This window comes from Rhinichthys klamathensis, unplaced genomic scaffold (genome assembly GCF_029890125.1).
Source record: "Rhinichthys klamathensis goyatoka isolate OS25496 unplaced genomic scaffold, OSU_Roscu_1.1 h1tg000561l_1, whole genome shotgun sequence".
NCBI lineage: Eukaryota > Metazoa > Chordata > Actinopteri > Cypriniformes > Leuciscidae > Rhinichthys > Rhinichthys klamathensis.
This window is the reverse complement of record NW_026607027.1, coordinates 711,479-730,100: the sequence shown is the minus strand read 5'-3', so window position 1 is coordinate 730,100 and position 18,622 is coordinate 711,479. Positions and strand designations below refer to the sequence as shown.

The 18,622-nt window shown below is 37.5% G+C and overlaps 3 protein-coding genes across 3 annotated transcripts in view; 2 read left to right on the top strand and 1 right to left on the bottom strand.

Annotated features, from left to right (window-relative positions):
* trpc6b (transient receptor potential cation channel, subfamily C, member 6b) overlaps positions 1-4,071 on the bottom strand; it is a 31,636-nt gene extending 27,565 nt beyond the window's left edge. The window contains exon 1 of the mRNA XM_056239373.1: positions 3,906-4,071. Within this exon, the coding sequence (XP_056095348.1) occupies positions 3,906-4,051 (146 nt within the window). The 5' untranslated portion in view covers positions 4,052-4,071. The remainder of the gene's footprint in view (positions 1-3,905) is intronic.
* Positions 4,072-5,791: 1,720 nt separating this feature from the next.
* Positions 5,792-8,111, top strand: rnf7 (ring finger protein 7). Its single transcript, XM_056239375.1, has 3 exons — positions 5,792-6,000; positions 6,979-7,026; positions 7,644-8,111. The coding sequence occupies exons 1-3, from the start codon at positions 5,826-5,828 to the stop codon at positions 7,760-7,762; spliced, it is 342 nt and encodes a 113-aa protein (XP_056095350.1). The 5' UTR covers positions 5,792-5,825; the 3' UTR covers positions 7,763-8,111.
* A 2,527-nt stretch (positions 8,112-10,638) lies between these two features.
* grk7b (G protein-coupled receptor kinase 7b) lies at positions 10,639-17,636 on the top strand. The gene is made up of 4 exons (XM_056239384.1): positions 10,639-11,574; positions 12,720-13,157; positions 14,960-15,231; positions 17,250-17,636. The coding sequence occupies exons 1-4, from the start codon at positions 10,975-10,977 to the stop codon at positions 17,581-17,583; spliced, it is 1,644 nt and encodes a 547-aa protein (XP_056095359.1). The 5' UTR covers positions 10,639-10,974; the 3' UTR covers positions 17,584-17,636.
* Positions 17,637-18,622: the final 986 nt, after the last annotated feature.

Here is an 18,622-nt window from a genome sequence, read left to right as displayed (position 1 = left end):
ATTTGAGAATGCTGCATATCAAAAGAGATACAAAGAACTAAATGACAACAACAGATGTTTAATAAGATTTACTTGCAATTAATTTACATATTTAGTATTTTTATTTCTGTTAAAGGTTTTTCACCTTTCTTCTGTCTGCCTATTTGAACATTCATCATAATTGATGCAATAAAAAGAAGAGTGGAATCCAGTTAAGGCCTTTGTTAATGATGTGTCTGTCCCTTTTAAGCGGGAAAATTGTGCAGGAAAAAGAAACAGCTTGACAATAGCAGAGGGGAACTCTTGATCTCAACATCGCGATGGTCCCCTTCCTGCAGTGGGTGCATGACTCCTCAAGGAACGCCACCTCAGCGTGCTTACGGCCCAGACACGTGAGGCAGAGATCGTGGCTGTCAGACGGGGCCAGGAAACAAACCGCATCCAGAAACACACGGGTGGAATGACATATTTAAATATGCAACGTCATACCCGTGTTTACTCTTTTAGGGAAATTGCTTTTTCTGATGTTGAAGCAATCTCAAGCAAGATCCCAATTCGTCAGTCACTCTGACGTACTGTAACGTCGAACATGACTGACAAAAAGGGAACTGCTGTTGTATGAAAAGACCTAAGTAAAGATTCTTCAAAAAGTATCTGTTTTCACCAGAAAAAAAATCATCATGTGTCACCCTGATCAATGCCCTTTGTTTGAGATAAGCAACCCAGCCTCAATGGAAAATGTTTGCTTCTTGCACATTTCGCAACACTTTCAAAGAGAAATGTTCAGTGAGTGGTGCTAAAAGCAGTTTTATCTGAAACAGATGAATGTGAATCTGGCACCGTTTTATTATGTTGGCTGTTGAACATATCATGGTAGTTTGGAAATGTAACCTAAAATAGACCTAACAGATAGTATTAACAATAGCAATTGTGAGATAAAAACTCATTTTCTGAAGCACCCATGCCATTTTAGCTTGATCCTAAAAATATTTGATCTTTTTTATTGTGACTCATGTTTCATACCTACAAAGCACTTCATATTGCAAGTGCCATGCTGTACCAGGTGAACTATCGAGCAAGTTTACTATATCAGAAAAGCCATATACGGTAGTGATGCGCGGGTCGGCTTTTTTCCCAACCTGAGGGTCCCGCTTTTATGAAATTATTTGGCCCGCCCCAGCCCGCACCGCACCACTGTATCTATTTTTACAACCCGCCCCGCACCGCACCCGCGACCGTTAAATAGACATACTATAGGCATTGTAATATAAATGAAAACAGCCTTTATTTCAGCCTGAAAGTGGTTGGAAACATCGCCCTGTAAACTGGCAACAACAAGGGACGATTATGAATATGAATCATAAATCAGGTCATATTAATTAGATACTAATAAACATTTTCAACATTTACAAAGCAGCGTTTGTATTCATCTAATAGGCTAAACCATTTTTTATTTCTTAGACCCCCCACAAATATGTCTTGACATGCTGGAAGTGCCCGTTTTGTGGCGCTATTGTTTGTATATTTTTCACACGAGTTGCACTTCAGGTAGCCGATCTAGCTACTTGTCTCCTGCTGTCTATTTCTGAGAACAGCTCCCAAACATTAGATTTAGCAGCCTAACCTTATTTTTCTTTTCAATTTAATCAGGTTAATTCCCGACCTTAATTTCTCCCGCACCTCGTCTTCCATCTTCACTTTTATTTCTCCGTTGTTGTTGTCGTGGCTGGCGGCGGGAGCTGCTTGGCGTGCTGCTTTCGTGACGTGTCACGTGACGCCAAAGGTTTATAGTTGCTACGGCATTCGTATTGTAACCTTATCAAATAACCTAATAAAATACGAAAATAGATATTCCCAAATATTTAATATAGGCTGGAAATTGCAAGCAACATACATGGATTAAAAAAACAATAATAATGACCCGCCCCAACCCGCACCGCAAATACAGTGACAATTACCCCGGGGTCCGCGGGTTACGAGTCGGCCCGCGCATCACTAATATACGGAGCTGGTTATGTGATGCAAATGACAAAATTAATTAGTTCACAAATCACAAACTATGGTAAAGGTGGTTTGAGAGATCATAATATAGTATATGGTGCAAGGAAGCAGGAACCACACAAAATAAGTTGTAATATTTTACCGTACTAAAAGACTGTTTAAAAAAAAAACATTTTATTGTGTGTGTGTTTTACCACCACTAGTGGTAATTTTGGTTGAAAACTGCAGTTAATTGTATACAGTAGGTATCTTTGTGGAGTCATATTATATAGGTTGAGGCATAATGATATAATATGATTATAAATATTTTGTAGATTTTAAAATGTATTTAAAAATACTGTCCCCTTGAATAGTTTAATATAGTTGTCTACATTTGTTAGTATCTAATTTAACTACTTTGAATTATATTAAGAACGAAGCCTGTTAGCTTGGCCATTATCATGCTATAATGAACTTTTTTGACTAATAAAATGTTTAGCTGCATATCATCCTCATGGGATTCCGAGGCTGTGTTCAGATTCAGAATGAAGAAGTTTCATGAAATCAAAAAATATTTGGACATCTGGTGGTTGACAAATTGGATCATGTTCACATGTGATGAACTACACCTGTGATTACTCTGATAGGACACCTCAGTGAACTTGAGAAGAACTTCATAAATTCATAAAAAAAACTTTGGGACAAGTTGGTTTAAAGTCGCTGCAAAAAAATATAAATAGTAACGATAGTTCAGATAAAACCTCTAGCAGCATATTTGCAGATAACACTTGGTTCATGATATTTTAGTATTGCAATGAAACCCTTAAATGTTAAGTGTCCAAACACTGTGGAATGACTGTTCACTGTACAGATGAGATGTTTATAATCTCTTTTTCAGATTATACTTGAGTACATGTTAATGGATCTAAGATGCTTATTAATTTTGAAAAAAAACATTCTTAATGTGAATCATCTAAGATTGACCAAAAAAATTACAGAGTCGTTTAAAAGTAGTTTAAAAACTATGAAGAATAGGCTAGAGGATGCGCCTGAATGATTGCATTTAAATTGCTTAATTTAATACCAATTATTTTAATTAAAATTATTTTGTTTGTTTCCGTAGCAATAACAGCGCTGAATCAGAGATTGATGAGTCCTCCTACACTAATGCTGTCTTTGTTATTCAAGAAAAAAAACTCATTTAAGAAGCCAAGGGGCATCTAACTACTGTTAGATAAATCAGTGTCAATGTTCTCTTCTTCACATTTATGTATTATATGTTTTCCCTTTAAAATTCAAGACAAGCATCTACAACTTCATCTTTGTATTTTGAGTGACATTAATCTAAAAAAATAAAATAAAATAAAAAGTAGGACTGGCCAGAGTAGACAATGAGTGGTTAAATCTTTCAAATTTGCCATAGATTTACAAGAATCCATAACATGCTTGCTGAAATGCTAACCAATTATTCAAAAACAGACCACATAAAGACCACAGATGAAAGTCAAGAAGAAAAAAGACATTTGTGAACCTTTGACTCAAAATGTTTCATAGGTCACATCATAATCTTCAGTTTGTCAGTTCCAGCTAGGCAGATGCAGTGGTTATTGCCCTAATTCCCCTTCCATTAGGTCCAAATTATTAAATTTGTCAGAAAATAGCCATATGTGACAAACAACAGAGTTATTTATGTAATTTCTTTATAATTATGTATCAATGTTTTCAGATCAATCCTTCAGGAGCATTTAACATGTCAGTTTGTCAGAGAGGGTGGCAATCATTTATCTTACATGTAGGCTACAGCTAGAGCATTAAATAAATACAATGACAAAAACCAGGAAAACAATTAGCTTAACTAGTGGTAGGCTAAAACTTTGCTTAACTTGGTTAATGTTGCAGCATTTCTATGTAGCCTATCTCCAAAATGTCCAATAAACAGAACTCACCTCTTGTAAAAGCGTGGTAAAGGATTCTTTTCAATGTCGGTGTTCATCCGTTGATGAACAGAAGTGTGATCAGTGGACATCGGTTTGCTGTCTTCATGAATGACTGGCGCACGAAAGAGCCGCTCACTAGGAATAGATGTGATCATCCAGAGTTAAGCAAAATTCTCCGCAACTTATTTTTTATTAAAGAAGCGAATTCTAGTGTGCGGTTGATTCGTAAAAGTACCCGCGGATTCCTGGGAAGCTTTTTCAGTCAAGTGTTTTCAACAAATCGAATGTGTGATGATGTCACAGCTACATCATTACGAGTCATTCAAAGAAACCTTTTTCAATTTTATTAGGTGATTTTTAAAATAAATTATTATAAGATTTTAGACACTGTATGCCTATGCGGGGAAAACTGCACAAAAAAAAATTACAAAAGTACTTTTGATAAATTAAAATGATCGCATATGAGAGGGTAGCCTACATGTATAAGGTGAAAAATCCATACAGCTGACTAGAAAAAAGCTGTTTTATTCTAAGTGGAGCGAGTCGCCCCCTCATGGGCGCTGGCATGTTGATGCTATTGTGTTGGCTATAGGCTAATACATTTACTTTACAAAGTTTGATCATTAAAGTAGGCCTACAAGAAAAACAAATAGCCTACAGACAAACATAACAATGGAACTTGCATCGACAGCAGCCTAAATAGCAGGCTACTATTGTACTGAATGCCTGTGTAGTAGGCTATACAGAGAAAATGTAGACAAAAAGTTGAAATAATTGTGTCTTTAGAAAGGGTTTTATTTTTAAACAAAATTTTGTGAATTTAGCCCAAATCATGGTAACAGGGTTGACATAGGGTCATATAACCTTGAAGAGATTGCTTCCGAAAGGATGAAAATGATTTAATATATAACGTTGTCAGTGTTAATGTCAATGTATTCAGCACTCTGAATGGCTACTTTTACGCTGCAATACATTATTATGAATTTGTAAAAACAAAGCAAATTGACCTTTTTAATTTATTGACCTTGATTTAAAAAAGTGCCACACTTCATTCCAATTTTCAAGATTTTTCTTTTAGAATTTTAAAACTTTCAAAATCCTTCGTAAACATTATTTTGTATGGATGTAGGCTATACTTTAATGAATGTCGTCTTATATTCTTTATTCCTTTACCTTGTTTTCCTGACAGTAGCCTATATATTTTACTGATGTGATGTCACAATTGCATCATGGAGAATGGGGGATAGTGAATAATGTGATGTCACAATTGCATCATGGAAAATGGGGGATAGTGAATAATCAATAGCACTTTTGGCATGATTCGGCAGTAGGCATGAACTTAGGCAATAGCCATGTTAAAATTCACAACAACAGCACTCTTGTGCATGCCGCATGTTGCTTGTCATTTTCAACATTTTTTTTAGCTAAATAATAATGCTTGCATGTAAGACCAAATGAATAAACATTTTTTCTAACATTGGTGTGTGTGTGTGTGTGTGTGTGTGTGTGTGTGTGTGTGTGTGTAGGACCTAATTCTCCACATTTAATAAAATTTGTGGAGGTTAAACAAAGACATGGAACAAGTCAAATAATAAATTAAAAATATATATATAAATGTCCATGAAAACTATAATACAGTACAAATGCAGACCATAATTCCAAAAATAATTCCATGAATTAAAAAAATATGCAATTTGTTCTCTGAACTCTTCATTTTTCTTGTTTCAAAAAGATAAATTAGAAATCTGGAGAAATTAGAGCAAATGGTAAAAATGAACTTGACCGCGTGTGTTAAAAACACCGTATTAGGCATGGATTTTAAGACATCCATCCAGGGGCCTGTTAACAGACAACTCCACTGAGAGACCGATCTACGTGTCTGCAGACCCGCCTATCCCAGCCATTTTGTTTCTGCTGCGCCTCTTCGCCATGGCGGAGATGGACGATGGTGATGAGCCGGGTTTAGCGCACACTCACAGCAGTTCTTCTGGATCCAAATCAGGGGGAGATAAGATGTTCTCCCTCAAGAAGTGGAATGCTGTGGCAATGTGGAGTTGGGACGTGGAGTGCGACACCTGCGCTATTTGTCGGGTTCAAGTAATGGGTGAGTGTGTCTCTAGCTAACAAGCTAACGTTACCTGAGGTAACTTAGCATTTATGTGACTGTTAGCTGGTTAACCTCAACAGACCATGAACGTAGATGGCGTTCGTCTGACACAGTTAAAACTTGTGAACCGTTAAAAGTGAATGATCATACTGCTGCCTAACGTTAACGTTACACAGACAACATTTGTGGAAATTATAAGTGGTCGTTTAAATGCTGACTCAAACGTTGGAAAGTCGTATTATGGCCAAAGTGTTACGATCAAATGCACCTGCTAACGTTAACGTTAGTTCTAAAAAAAAAAAGCGAGAAATCCGAGAATCGAAACTCTCTGCAACAGTAATGCTCATCGCTCGTTCGAATGAACCACCATCACTGCTCAAAATATGTCGTTTAAATGCCGCTTCAAACGTTCGAGTGAACCTGTAACTTACGTTATATTGCCCAAAAACGTGAATCAATTCTTTGAATCGACACCTTTATGATGCTAACGTTACAAACATTGCCAAACCTAATGTGCTAGCAATATGATGCTGTAACCTGCTGAATAAAATCTTTAAGAATATTGAAGCGAACGTTTGAACACCTGTGATGCTCAGAAATGCTGCATCAAATTCAACTGCTAATGCATCTACGCAGACGTCAAAAAAACACTTAATCGAACAATGTCCAGAAGATTGCGTTGAATGTGCAAAATGCACTTGTCATTTCATTGAACATTGTCATTCAAATGCGTTTATTATAAATAAACAATATACCAAAATGCAATCTAGGTAGGTAGTTCAGGCTTTGAGACAAACCAAGACAAGCAAAATAATGTAGCCTAGTGTCCACCTCAACCTTATCAAACTATAATTGTACACAACTTCAAACTGTGACTTCTTCATAAACATGATTTAGATTAAAACTTATTTCTGTCCTAAATGAATATAAAGAACTAGGTATGTTTATGAACGGTGTGTATTTAATGTATTTCAGATGCATGCTTGAGATGCCAGGCAGAAAACAAACAAGAGGACTGCGTTGGTGAGTCAACTGTAACATTACTGCTGGCATACTGATTACCTGCCTAATTAATAAATTGCATTAAGCCCTTAGAAGCAGATGGCACCACAGTCCTTTGCCATTACAGTTTGCCCTTCACTAATATTTTCTGTCACATTGTATCTCTTTATTTCTCTAATTTTTAATGCACAATAATAATAAAAAAGACCTTGTCATTTATCAGATGATTGTATCAGAGACACTTGACTTACAGAACAGATGACTTACAGAACACTTATTAGTGGCAATCCAACTGAAGCAACCAGGGGTTAAGTACCTTGACCAAGTGCACAATCCATAGTATTCATTTGTGTCATCAAACGCGCCCTGCCTCCACACTGGTAGGTTAGACAACTGGTAAAATCAAAGCACAGTCTCACACTATGATATTTATAGCAGCAAAGACTTAAAGAGGTATTTCACCCAGAACTGAAAATTGTCATCATATATTCACCCTCACATTTTTTTTCTGTGGAACTCAAATAGATATTTTGAGGAATGTCTGGGTGTTTTTTTTTTTATTATTATTATTTTTTTTTTTACAATAAAAGTCAGTGGGGTCCAAAACATCACCGTCTCTTATTCTGTCTTTCTCTCAGTGGTATGGGGAGAGTGCAACCACTCCTTTCACAACTGCTGCATGTCCCTCTGGGTCAAGCAGAACAATAGATGCCCACTATGCCAACAGGACTGGGTGGTACAGAGGATCGGCAAGTGAGGATTGGAGCTTTGTACCCACATTTCCTCCGTCCACTTTGGCACTTCTCCCCTTAGGGAGACAAGACTGAATATCAGATCATCTCCAGCCGCTGAATGTGTAGGAATACCTATCTGCATGTATTTGACTGTCAAAGTGAAACCATGGATGTAGGCAGAAATCCAGGTGACACTGGTTAGCTTTACCCTTCTGTCACCTCACACAGCATTAACAAGAACCAGCCAGAAGAGCTCCGGGAAACAGCAGATTCACTTGGGTGTTTGTGGCATCATGCGTGACATTCTAACTGAAGTTGTACTATGAATGCGTGTTTTAAGTGTGCTAGAAATAAATTCCAAAAAGAATTTAATGTTTTATTGGTGTGTGATACTGATTACTGGATGAGGATTTTTTCAAAATCATGTTGTAAGTATTTCTGGTGAGCATTTACGTTTTATATATTGATGGTTGTTTAAATTATTATTCATTATTAGTGTACAGGTCTCTAAAAATCCCTCAATGGGCAGATTTAAAGGAATGGTTCTTGTCATCAATAAACTTCAATATTTATAAAGCTGGCTTGCAGGCAAATTTTACTTTTAGATGAGTACTTGCAAAGAGAGTAATCTATCTATGAAATGTTTTACCGCACAAAACTGGGGAAAAAAATCTCTATGCAACACTGAGACCTCAGTGAAAAAGCATTTCGTGAGTCTTCCGGCAGTACGTTTCTTATTGCTCCATCCTCTGCTAATTCTAGTGAAACAATTAGCTCAGGATTTGAGTGCTTATGATTAGTCCGGAACCCATAAGGACAATTTCCAAGACAAAGATTTAGTTACTAGAAATGTGACGCAGGTTTTTCAGCCAGCGGCACTGTAAACTGTTTGTACTGATATCCCCCCTGGTGCATTCTGGGGTTAAGGGCTTTTCTCAACAGTGCAATCGAGACTAAATATTATACACTAAATTGTATTTGGTAGTTGACATGACATGTTAAGCAGCTAGTGTGACAAAAGTGTCCTGTATAAACAATATGTAATGTAATAACTTAATGTAAAAATACTTGAGGCTGTGCACGCTATAGATAATGTTAACAGAATAAAGCTAGACATTTTTTTAGGGAGTTCACATTCAGGTCTGGCAGCATTCTACTACATAAAACCTGCTTTTGAAATAAGGCTTGCCCAACATATTTTTTCATTGAATATTATGTATGCAGTCTATACCCAATGCCCATCATGCATATCATCAAGAGTACAGCTTAGTATAAATGGGTTAAATGTCTAATTATGTCTATTATATTGTTGGCTACTATCTGTTCTCACTCATTTAACAAAAAAAAAAAAAAACACTTCATTACAGATTTTTATTTTAGAAAAAGAAAAAGCTTGCCATCTTAATAAATGCAAGTACTGTAAGGCTGCATCATTGCAATATGACAGCTGTCTGCCAGACAACCTAGTAATGCTAACATGGCTGCCCCAGTGCACAAAGCTTGATTAAAGCAGTCAAGCAATTTATTCAAGTAATCTTACTATAATGTTTACACATAATGAAGGCTTATTTTCATTCTACTGTCATAATGAGCTCTAAAACTGTCCCATGTATGATTCTAAAGTCTTCAGACTCAAAGAACTGAAAACAACGAAGATCTATGAGCTTATAACAGCATCAATAAAATGTAATTGGAGTTAAGCTAAGGCAGGCATCACTAATGTGGCTCATACATAGGGTTCAGAATTTGAATAGACCTCTAAAAGTATTAAACTTTCAAACATAAAAAGAGCTATTATTTTACTATCATCTGGCAGGTAATCATGCATCATTAACCCTTGAACACATACATTGAGTCTTTGATCAAGGACATCGATAACTACCCTCCTCCTCATTCATTTTTTAAAGTTAGACATCAACCTTCTTGGTATTCCTTAATCAATTCATTATAAACAACACAAGAAAAAAATAATAATAAAAGAATGCCTGTTTTCCCAAGTAATTCTTTTGTAAAACATTGTATAAGATAGGGGTGTATAAGATATAATCTCAGATAGGGGTGGACCAGTATTACTTTATTTGATTTTTTATTCTAAACTGTTTTAATTATTCTTGTTTTGATTACTTTAATTTCTTCTATGTAAAGCACTTTGAATTGCCATTGTGTATGAAATGTGCTATATAAATAAACTTGCCTTGCCTTGCCTTGCCTTGCCTATAAGGGTCTCTAACTACCCAAGTATATGACAATAATGAATCTTAGATGACTGAATAAGTCCAATTCACCTTTATTCCAAAAGGTGACAATGTCTGATACACAATGATGAAGTGACGTTTCACTCATAGTTACTGCAGGCAGAAAACAAAAGAATAGCATGTATCATCAGCACAACTTGAAATGTACTGAAGTGCTTGAAGTACTGAATGCAATCAAATATTAGTGTCACTGTCACTTGATTGTGGATCTGGTGAAGAAGCTGTTAGCGATCGAAATATTGATTTTGAAGATGTTGAAAATTATCGTTTTGAGATAGTGAATATGAGCCAGATGCTGAATGTACTGGGAAATTAGTTATGGCGAGGACAGTGATGATGGTATAAAATAAACATCTGCTCGAACTGAACCTTTCCAAGCTCCAAAAGTTAACAAAATATTGTTTATGTTATTCTTCTGTAATTGTTACTCTAATATCAGGAGAGTTTTATATTATCGTGAAAGTAGAGATCCAAAAAAAAGATACATTTTGGGCAAAATTTTGAGAACCACTGGCTTAAAAACTGGATAGCAACACCCTATTGCATTACAGCAGCAAATTTTGCATGGGCAAGCACCACTCACATTTTCTTCAGAAACCCATCAAGTTATTTTCTCGAACTTGAAGTTGACAGTAGAGGACTGAGCACATCAGGCAACAATTACATTGTCTATCCCTTAGCATTGTGGCTAAACATAGCACAAATCCTCTTAAGTTGGGTACGGCATAAGTTCCTTCCGTGAGCAGTATCCACGAATTAGCATACAAAGACACTTACTTAAGAGAAAACCCCTATTGAGGTTTTTAATTCTGACTAAGCAATTACATGAGTGGCACAGGGAAGACTCTGACTTGAGATGCTGAAGCCCCATTCTTTTTGACTCATCTGCATATCACAGCTTGCCACTGTGCTGCCTATATTCCATGTCCTTCGTTGTTACCTGCAGCATCACATAGTTGACCCTTCACCTCGCCACAGCCATGTGTGACATGGGGGGACTGGGCAACCTAGTGGCAAACACAGCCTACCTGAAAGCACAGAGTCAAGACGACAAGGAGATGAGGAAACGAAGGCGTACCCTAATTCTTCCCCAACTTGAAAACTGTACAAGGGTGTGTGCAGATATTCCCAAGGACTTTGAGGACATCTGCGAGAGGCAGCCCATTGGGAAAACATGCTTCCAACAGTTCCTCTTAGCCTCCAATCCAGAATACCTTGCCGCTGCAGAGTTCCTGGAGGAGCTGAATGACTGGAATTTAGCAGAGGCAGGTGCTAAAGAAAAAGCCAGGCAGAATATCATTAACAAATTCTGCAAAACTGACTCCAAAAGTTTCCTGTCTTATCTGACAGAGGACATGGTGGAGAAGTGTAAAGCCGTCTCTGAGAAGGACTTTGAGGAAGTGATGATGGGACAGGTGAAAGAAGCCACGCAAGAGTTTCTGAGAGGAAACCCTTTCAATGAGTATCAGACTAGCCCGTTCTTTGAGAGATTTGTGCAGTGGAAGGAATTCGAGAAGCAGCCCATCTCTGATAAATACTTCTATGAGTTCAGGACTTTGGGGAAGGGAGGCTTTGGAGAGGTGAGTGTTTGCACCTCTTACCCTGTCACAAACAAACCTACTGTTGAAATATATTAAAAATGAATTGTTTTAGAAGTTCTCTGTTTTAGCTGCGGATTCTTGGTTTGGTTAACAGCTTGAATAATTTGATAGTTATTGTTCAGTTTAACTCTAGTTACAGTTATAGTACATCATGTGTTATGAATGTTTATTATAAAACTAAATTGCCTGCTATTATCCTTTTGTTAACTTTTAGAGGTCATGTGTGTAATTTTATGTTATTATATATTTCAACAGTGAAATATTTCAAACGGTATTTCAGAGTGAAGCAGGATATTAAATGAGAAACAAATGTTGAAGAGTACATGATTTTGTCCATTAGGAATGGATTAGATCATGTCCAGTAGCTTGTTTAGTGATGTCAACAGAAAAGGCAAGTGATTTTAAACAAACAGTAATTTATTACATTTTCAATAACAACCTATCACCTACATGAGATCAATCAATCAATTCCTGATGGACAAATTCAAGTCATGCTCTACATTTTTCCTTGTTCAAGAAGAAGTTTCATTTGGATATGTCACAGTAGGAAAAGCTCAACTTCTCCCTCATGCTCAGGATTCAATATGTTCAATATGCAGATACAGCCATTCATAGGTTGATTTCACTTAATATTTAATCGCTGTGGTATCAAACATTGCTATATTAGTTTCAGAAGCTGGCATGTCCACTGTCACCATACTTACCTGTGTGAGTTTGTGGTTATTCCAATTGTTGGCAGATGGGGAGAATGTTCTGGAAATTCATTCGAATTACAGGAAATATTTTGCAGATTGCTTCACATTTAAGACAAAACTAAAGAGACAATACACAAGGTGAATATCCTTTGATGAATTGTGTAATACATTGGCTGAATCCCAAATGCCAACTGTAATAAAATCCCCTGGAAATAATACTCCTGATACCTTTGACATAATATTCAGTGCACATAATAAAATAATTCCTTCATCTGAATAGATTTTCAAGTGTGTATTCTTACTGCCGCCCCATATTCTGTGTTTTTCCATAATAAAAAAACAGTATTGTTTTGTATAAAACAATACTTTCAATTTCAACAACAGCATTGTTTCTCTTTTTAATGTTCTTTTAAATCTCTCTCTGTACAGGTGTGTGCTGTTCAGGTCAAAAACACGGGTCAGATGTATGCCTGCAAGAAGCTGGACAAGAAACGCCTGAAGAAAAAAGGTGGGGAAAAGATGGCTCTTCTGGAGAAACAAATCTTGGAGAAGGTGAACAGCCTGTTTCTGGTGAACCTGGCCTATGCATTTACCACAAAGACACACCTGTGTCTGGTCATGACTCTGATGAATGGAGGAGATCTGAAGTACCACATTTACCACATTGGGGATAATGGCATTGAGATGGAGCGAATCATTCACTACACAGCTCAGATCACCACTGGTATCCTACACCTACATGCTATGGATATTGTGTACCGTGACATGAAGCCAGAAAACGTCCTACTGGACAGTCAGGGCCAGTGCAGGTTGTCAGACCTGGGCCTAGCTGTGGAACTACCAAACGGGAAAACTATCTCTCAAAAGGTAAGGACAGGAAGATAATACAAGCTTTTATGAAGAAAATATTATCTCCCTGGAAAATGTGGGAGGTGAAGTTGTAGACTAGTGGTTAATCTGAGCTGGTAGATGAAAAGTTTGAAGACTGAACTTTAAAGTATACGTGGGCACCTGAAAAGGTAACTGCTGAACACCTGAGTCCTAAAAAGTCCCAGTACTACCCCCAATCATAAATGAGTGCTTACAGCTTTGCAAAGTACTTATTGATACTATAACGCTTAAGCATGGATAGCCAACCCTGCTCCTGGAGACTTCCTTCCTGTAGACTTTAGTTCCAACCCTGCTTTAACAGCCCTGCCTGTCATTTTCAGTAACCCTGAACACTTTGATTAACTGCATCAGGTTGTGTTTGATTGGGGTTGAAGCTGAACTCCCGGTTAGTTCTCCAGGAGCTGGGTTGGCTACAACTGCGCTAAAGCAATATTTTCCAACCCTGTTCCTGGAGGCATACCCATTATTGAGCAGCAATTTTGAGCAGAATATGAACCAACATCAACTGGCATGGGAGACGGGCACACTAACAGGACACTAAAGACTGCAGCCACTAGCGTAATTTGCTAGCACGCCAGAGAAGTGAGGTTTACTTGCACAGCTCTGACTAGCTGGCCTCCGTTACACCAGCAGTACACATTTTGGATGTACACATTTCACGTCTCATTTATCTGACCCATCTATGAAGTCTCCACTAACAAACTGATGCGTTGCATCAGAGGTGCTTGATTAGAAAGAGTTTGAAAATGTGTTAGCTGTATCCAAAAATAACATGTCCACTGAGGTACTTACTTTGCGATGTTCTGTATAGTATGAATGTGTGTTGTATGAATGTAATCCAGACATACTACATTTGTCATGTTGTCATTGTCATGTGACCTTTCAGCATTAGAAACGCTTTACTGCCATTCACAAATTTTCTCTCATGGCCTCATGGGATAGTAAATTGTCCATCAAATACATTTTGCCAGAAGTAGAAGGTCATTCGGGTACATTTTGCCTACTGTTTCACAAACACTGTTTCTCATACTGTTTTTCATCTACTATATTGTGGTGAAGTATGCATTTTCTGATGCAGCCGTAGTAATGGTGTCTCCAGGAACAGGGTTGGGAAACACTGGCCTAAAGTGCTGCATTATTTAAATCCTGTCATAGTAAGTTTAGAATTGATGTAATTGGAATAGATAACTTTTGAATTAATCGAGTACTTTTGGTGTACCTTATACATCACACATAATTGAAAAGAAAATTAACCCATGAAATCCATCCAACCATTTTACAAACCACTAGAGTATCAAATAACTTGACTAAGTTCAGTATTCTGTTAACTGTTTCATGACGACACAGGTAAAACTTTGATTGACTCTAATAATTAAAACACTGAGCTAATTTTTCCAAGTGGCAAAAAGAGGAAATATTTGACTATTTCATTATTAACAAATATTTTTGCCAATACCATAAAACATTGAATAAGCCCTTGCTAATGCTAATCACAGTATTACTCAAAGCTGGCATCTGGCTTGGCAGAGCACACCCTTACAAAGGGTTTGACTTAAGTCCCTGGAGATACTGGTTAAATGGAAAGAGACTGTTTTTGTGTCTGTAACTTGTTTCAGGAATCTCTTCTGAAATGGGATTTTAGTGAGAATGAAGAAGAGGTCAAAGAGTTTGTACCATGATAGATGGCTTTAAATATGATTTGAAATGCTTTTTCAGGTGGCTTCAAGAAGGCTGAATGGTTTTTCTCATAACCCTTCTTGTTGTCTTTTCCATCGTAGGCTGGCACCAAGGGGTATATGGCGCCAGAGATCCTGAAGCGTGAACCATATAGTACGTCAGTGGACTGGTGGGCCTTGGGCTGCAGCATCTATGAGATGGTGGCCGGCCGTCTGCCCTTTAGAGATCACAAAGAGAAGGTTACTAAAGAAGAGATAGTAAGGAGAACTCTTGAAGACGAGTGCAAATTTGAACATGAAAATTTTGACGCCCCCTCCAAGGACATCATCAGTCTTTTTCTGAAAAAGAACATTGAAGATCGCCTCGGCTGCAAGTAAGTGGCAGCGTTTCTGTGTTTCATGGCAAGAGGACACACTGTTTCCACTCTAGGTCATTATTAGGACATGGTCAGTCCAACTGCCCTCCATGTGCCAACAGAGGAGCAGAAGCTTTACTCTGTCAGCAAATTTAAGCCAGTGTGGCAGCAAATCGAAGAAACAGGCCATTTCTGTCAGCCTTTCTCATTGAGAGCAGTGGTTTTGGAGCCGCAGCACTGGGTTTGGATGGAGCAAAGCATGAATGTTAAAACAAAATAGCTCTGAGTCTTTTTTCATTCTGTGGGTGAAGACACAAAGATATTTAATACCAGCTTCATTGCTCATAGGTTTAAATTACATTTTAACATATAATACTATTCCCAATGTCTGTTGCTGAAACTATTTCAACCCACTAAAATTTTTATTTGAATCCTGTTATAGGAACACTTTCACTTAAAAGTGAAAAATTTGTCAATATTTACTCACCCTTATGGCAGCCCAAATCCAATTTTTCCCATTGAACAAAGAAGGAGAATTGTTTTAAGAATCTTTATGCAGCTCCTGTCACATCTGTTAAAAAATGGCCAAAAACCATAAAATCTAATCAATAGAAGTAGACAATATGCACTTTTGAGTCTTCTGAAGTCATTTCATAGTTTTGAGTGAACAGACTCAAATTTTAGTTATTATTCACTGACAATCTTCAGCTCTCAAATCAAACATGGTGCCGACAGATGTGTCACACCAGATTTAATGTCAATGGGTTTAGAAACAAGGCCTGCAAAACCCAATGACCTTTGATGTCATCGAATTCCAACCTTTAAGGGTTAGTTCACCCAAAAATGAAAACTCTGTCAGTAATTACTCACCCTCATGTTGTATCAACCCCGTAAGACTTTCGTTCATCTTCGGAACACAAATTAAGATATTTTTGATTAAATCTGAAAGCTGGATCACTCCTCCGACTTCTTAAGGGATCGAAACTGACCGGTCCAAAAGTTATGAAAGACATCGTTAAAATAGTCCAAGTGACTACAGTGGCTCAATCTTAAGTTTATCAAGCGACGAGAATATTTTTTGTGCGCAAAAAAACAAAGAAAAATAACGACTTTATTCAACTAATCATTTCCTTCTCTGTGGGCCGTGATATTTCACGTAGTGATATTGCGCAAAGCTTCTAGGTTGCACGTCACACGTAGGCTCACTATTGGCCGACGCTGGTCATGTGTGTGATGCGTGACGTACAACCTAGAAGCTTTGCGTAGTTTCACTACGTGAAATATCACGGCCGAACAGAGAAGGAAATGATTAGTTGAATAAAGTCGTTATTTTTGTTTGTTTTTTGCGCACAAAAAGTATTCTCGTCGCTTGATAAATTTAAGATTGAGCCACTGTAGTCACTCTGACTATTTTAACAATGTCTTTCATAACTTTTGGGGCGGTCAGTTTCGATCCCTTAAGAAGCCTATGGAGGAGTGAGCCAGCTCTCAGATTTAATCAAAAATATCTTAATTTGTGTTCCGAAGATGAACGAAAGTCTTACGGGGTTGGAACAACATGAGGGTGAGTAATTACAGAATTTGAACTAACCCTTTCAGTCTTGGCTCCACTTTTGATTTTGGTTTGCGACAGAGGGGAATATTTTCAGTATAATATGACTTTGGTCTATTTATCACAATGCTTTGCATGGCTTCAAAAGACTCGTATACTGGGACTGATAGGTGGCTCAGTGGTTTGCGCCTCCGCACCGACAACATAAGGGCTCGAGTTAAAGGCCTCTCTGTGTGGAGCTTGAGCAGACTTTAGCTCCAACTCTAATTAAACACACTTGAACCAGCTAATCAAGGTCTTCAGGATTACTAGAAACTTCCAGGCAGGTGTTTTGGAGATAGTTGGAGCTACAATCAGGACAGTGGCCCTCCAGGAGTTGAGTTAGTGCTTTAGGTAAACTGCAGGTAAACTTAATGCCGTAACCATAAATTTATCCGTATATGCCTTATTTCTGACTGTAAACTGTTTTTTTTTTTGCCCACAGGGATGACCCTCGGAAACACGAGATCTTCAAATCCATCAACATCCCTCGGCTGGAGGCGGGGCTTATTGCACCTCCATGGGTGCCCAAACCCAATGTTGTGTACGCTAAAGACACAGGTGATATCCGGGACTTCTCTGAGGTTAAGGGGGTTGAATTTGATGCCAATGATGAGAAGTTTTTTAAGGAATTCAGTACAGGGGCAGTGCCAATTCCATGGCAACAGGAGATGATTGACAGTGGACTCTTTGATGAGCTTAATGACCCAAATAGGAAGAAATTGTCAGCGGGACTGGATGATGATGAGCAAAAATCCAAATCTTGCACTCTTCTGTGACAAAATAAGAATATATTGCACAACAAAACAAATGGTTTTATTAACTAACTTAACCCCCCCCCTTTTTTTTAGATTTTCAGACCTTTTCCTGTAAGCTCACATTTTTGAAGAAAAGAGCTTACAGTAACTGTACTTTTAAGTTTTTTTGTTATAATAATACATATTATTATTATTATTTTGTAGTGTTATTTTCTTTTAATATCAAGTGCTTTTATTGAGCATTGGTTTGAAAGATTATGAATTGTGTGTTTTTCTGATGGTTGATGGATTGGCAAAATAATGTGCTGTTGCTGTGCTGTTAATAGACATGTTAATATTTTTTTCTGAAATTGTTCATTTTTTGAAAATATAATTTAAAATTTAGTGTCTCTAGCTAAATATTTTTACAGTCACAGATCTCAGTGACTGATGCTTTACTGATGCATGAACTTTAGCATGTTTCATCGGTACGTCTTAAACAGTTTGACATGAGACATTATTAGTCGCTTACTTGATATGTATCTGTATGCTCTGAACGACTATGTTTTTTACCATGTCTATACTTTATTTTTTCCTCATATACAGAAGTCTGATCGAAAAGAAACACCTAATGGCCAATTGAAATTCTAAATGTGTTAAAAAATATATATCTTAATGTCTTTAATGTCTGTGTGAATTGCTGTGTCAGTTATGATAAGGTCCCTTTAGCAATAAACCGGCCATTAAAATAACACCAGAGCTCAGTGGAAAGTTCTGCCACTGGCTTGCAGTGCCGACACACGCTTGTCAAACAGACGCCACTTCCAAACACTCTTGAAGATGCAGAATCTACTGATTGCTATCCGAACACCAGAGGTCACTGTTCACAATGAGATACTGCTGTATATTAGGCGGGAAAATGACTTATATGAGCAACTGCACTGATAAACTCATCCATGGTGAAGAAAGTTTATCCATTTCAAAGGAATATTTTTTTTATGTGAGCTGGTAAATATTTTAGCTGTGTTCATAAGTAGATTATCATAAATCCTGTTCTTGTCATGGGGGATTATTAATGAAA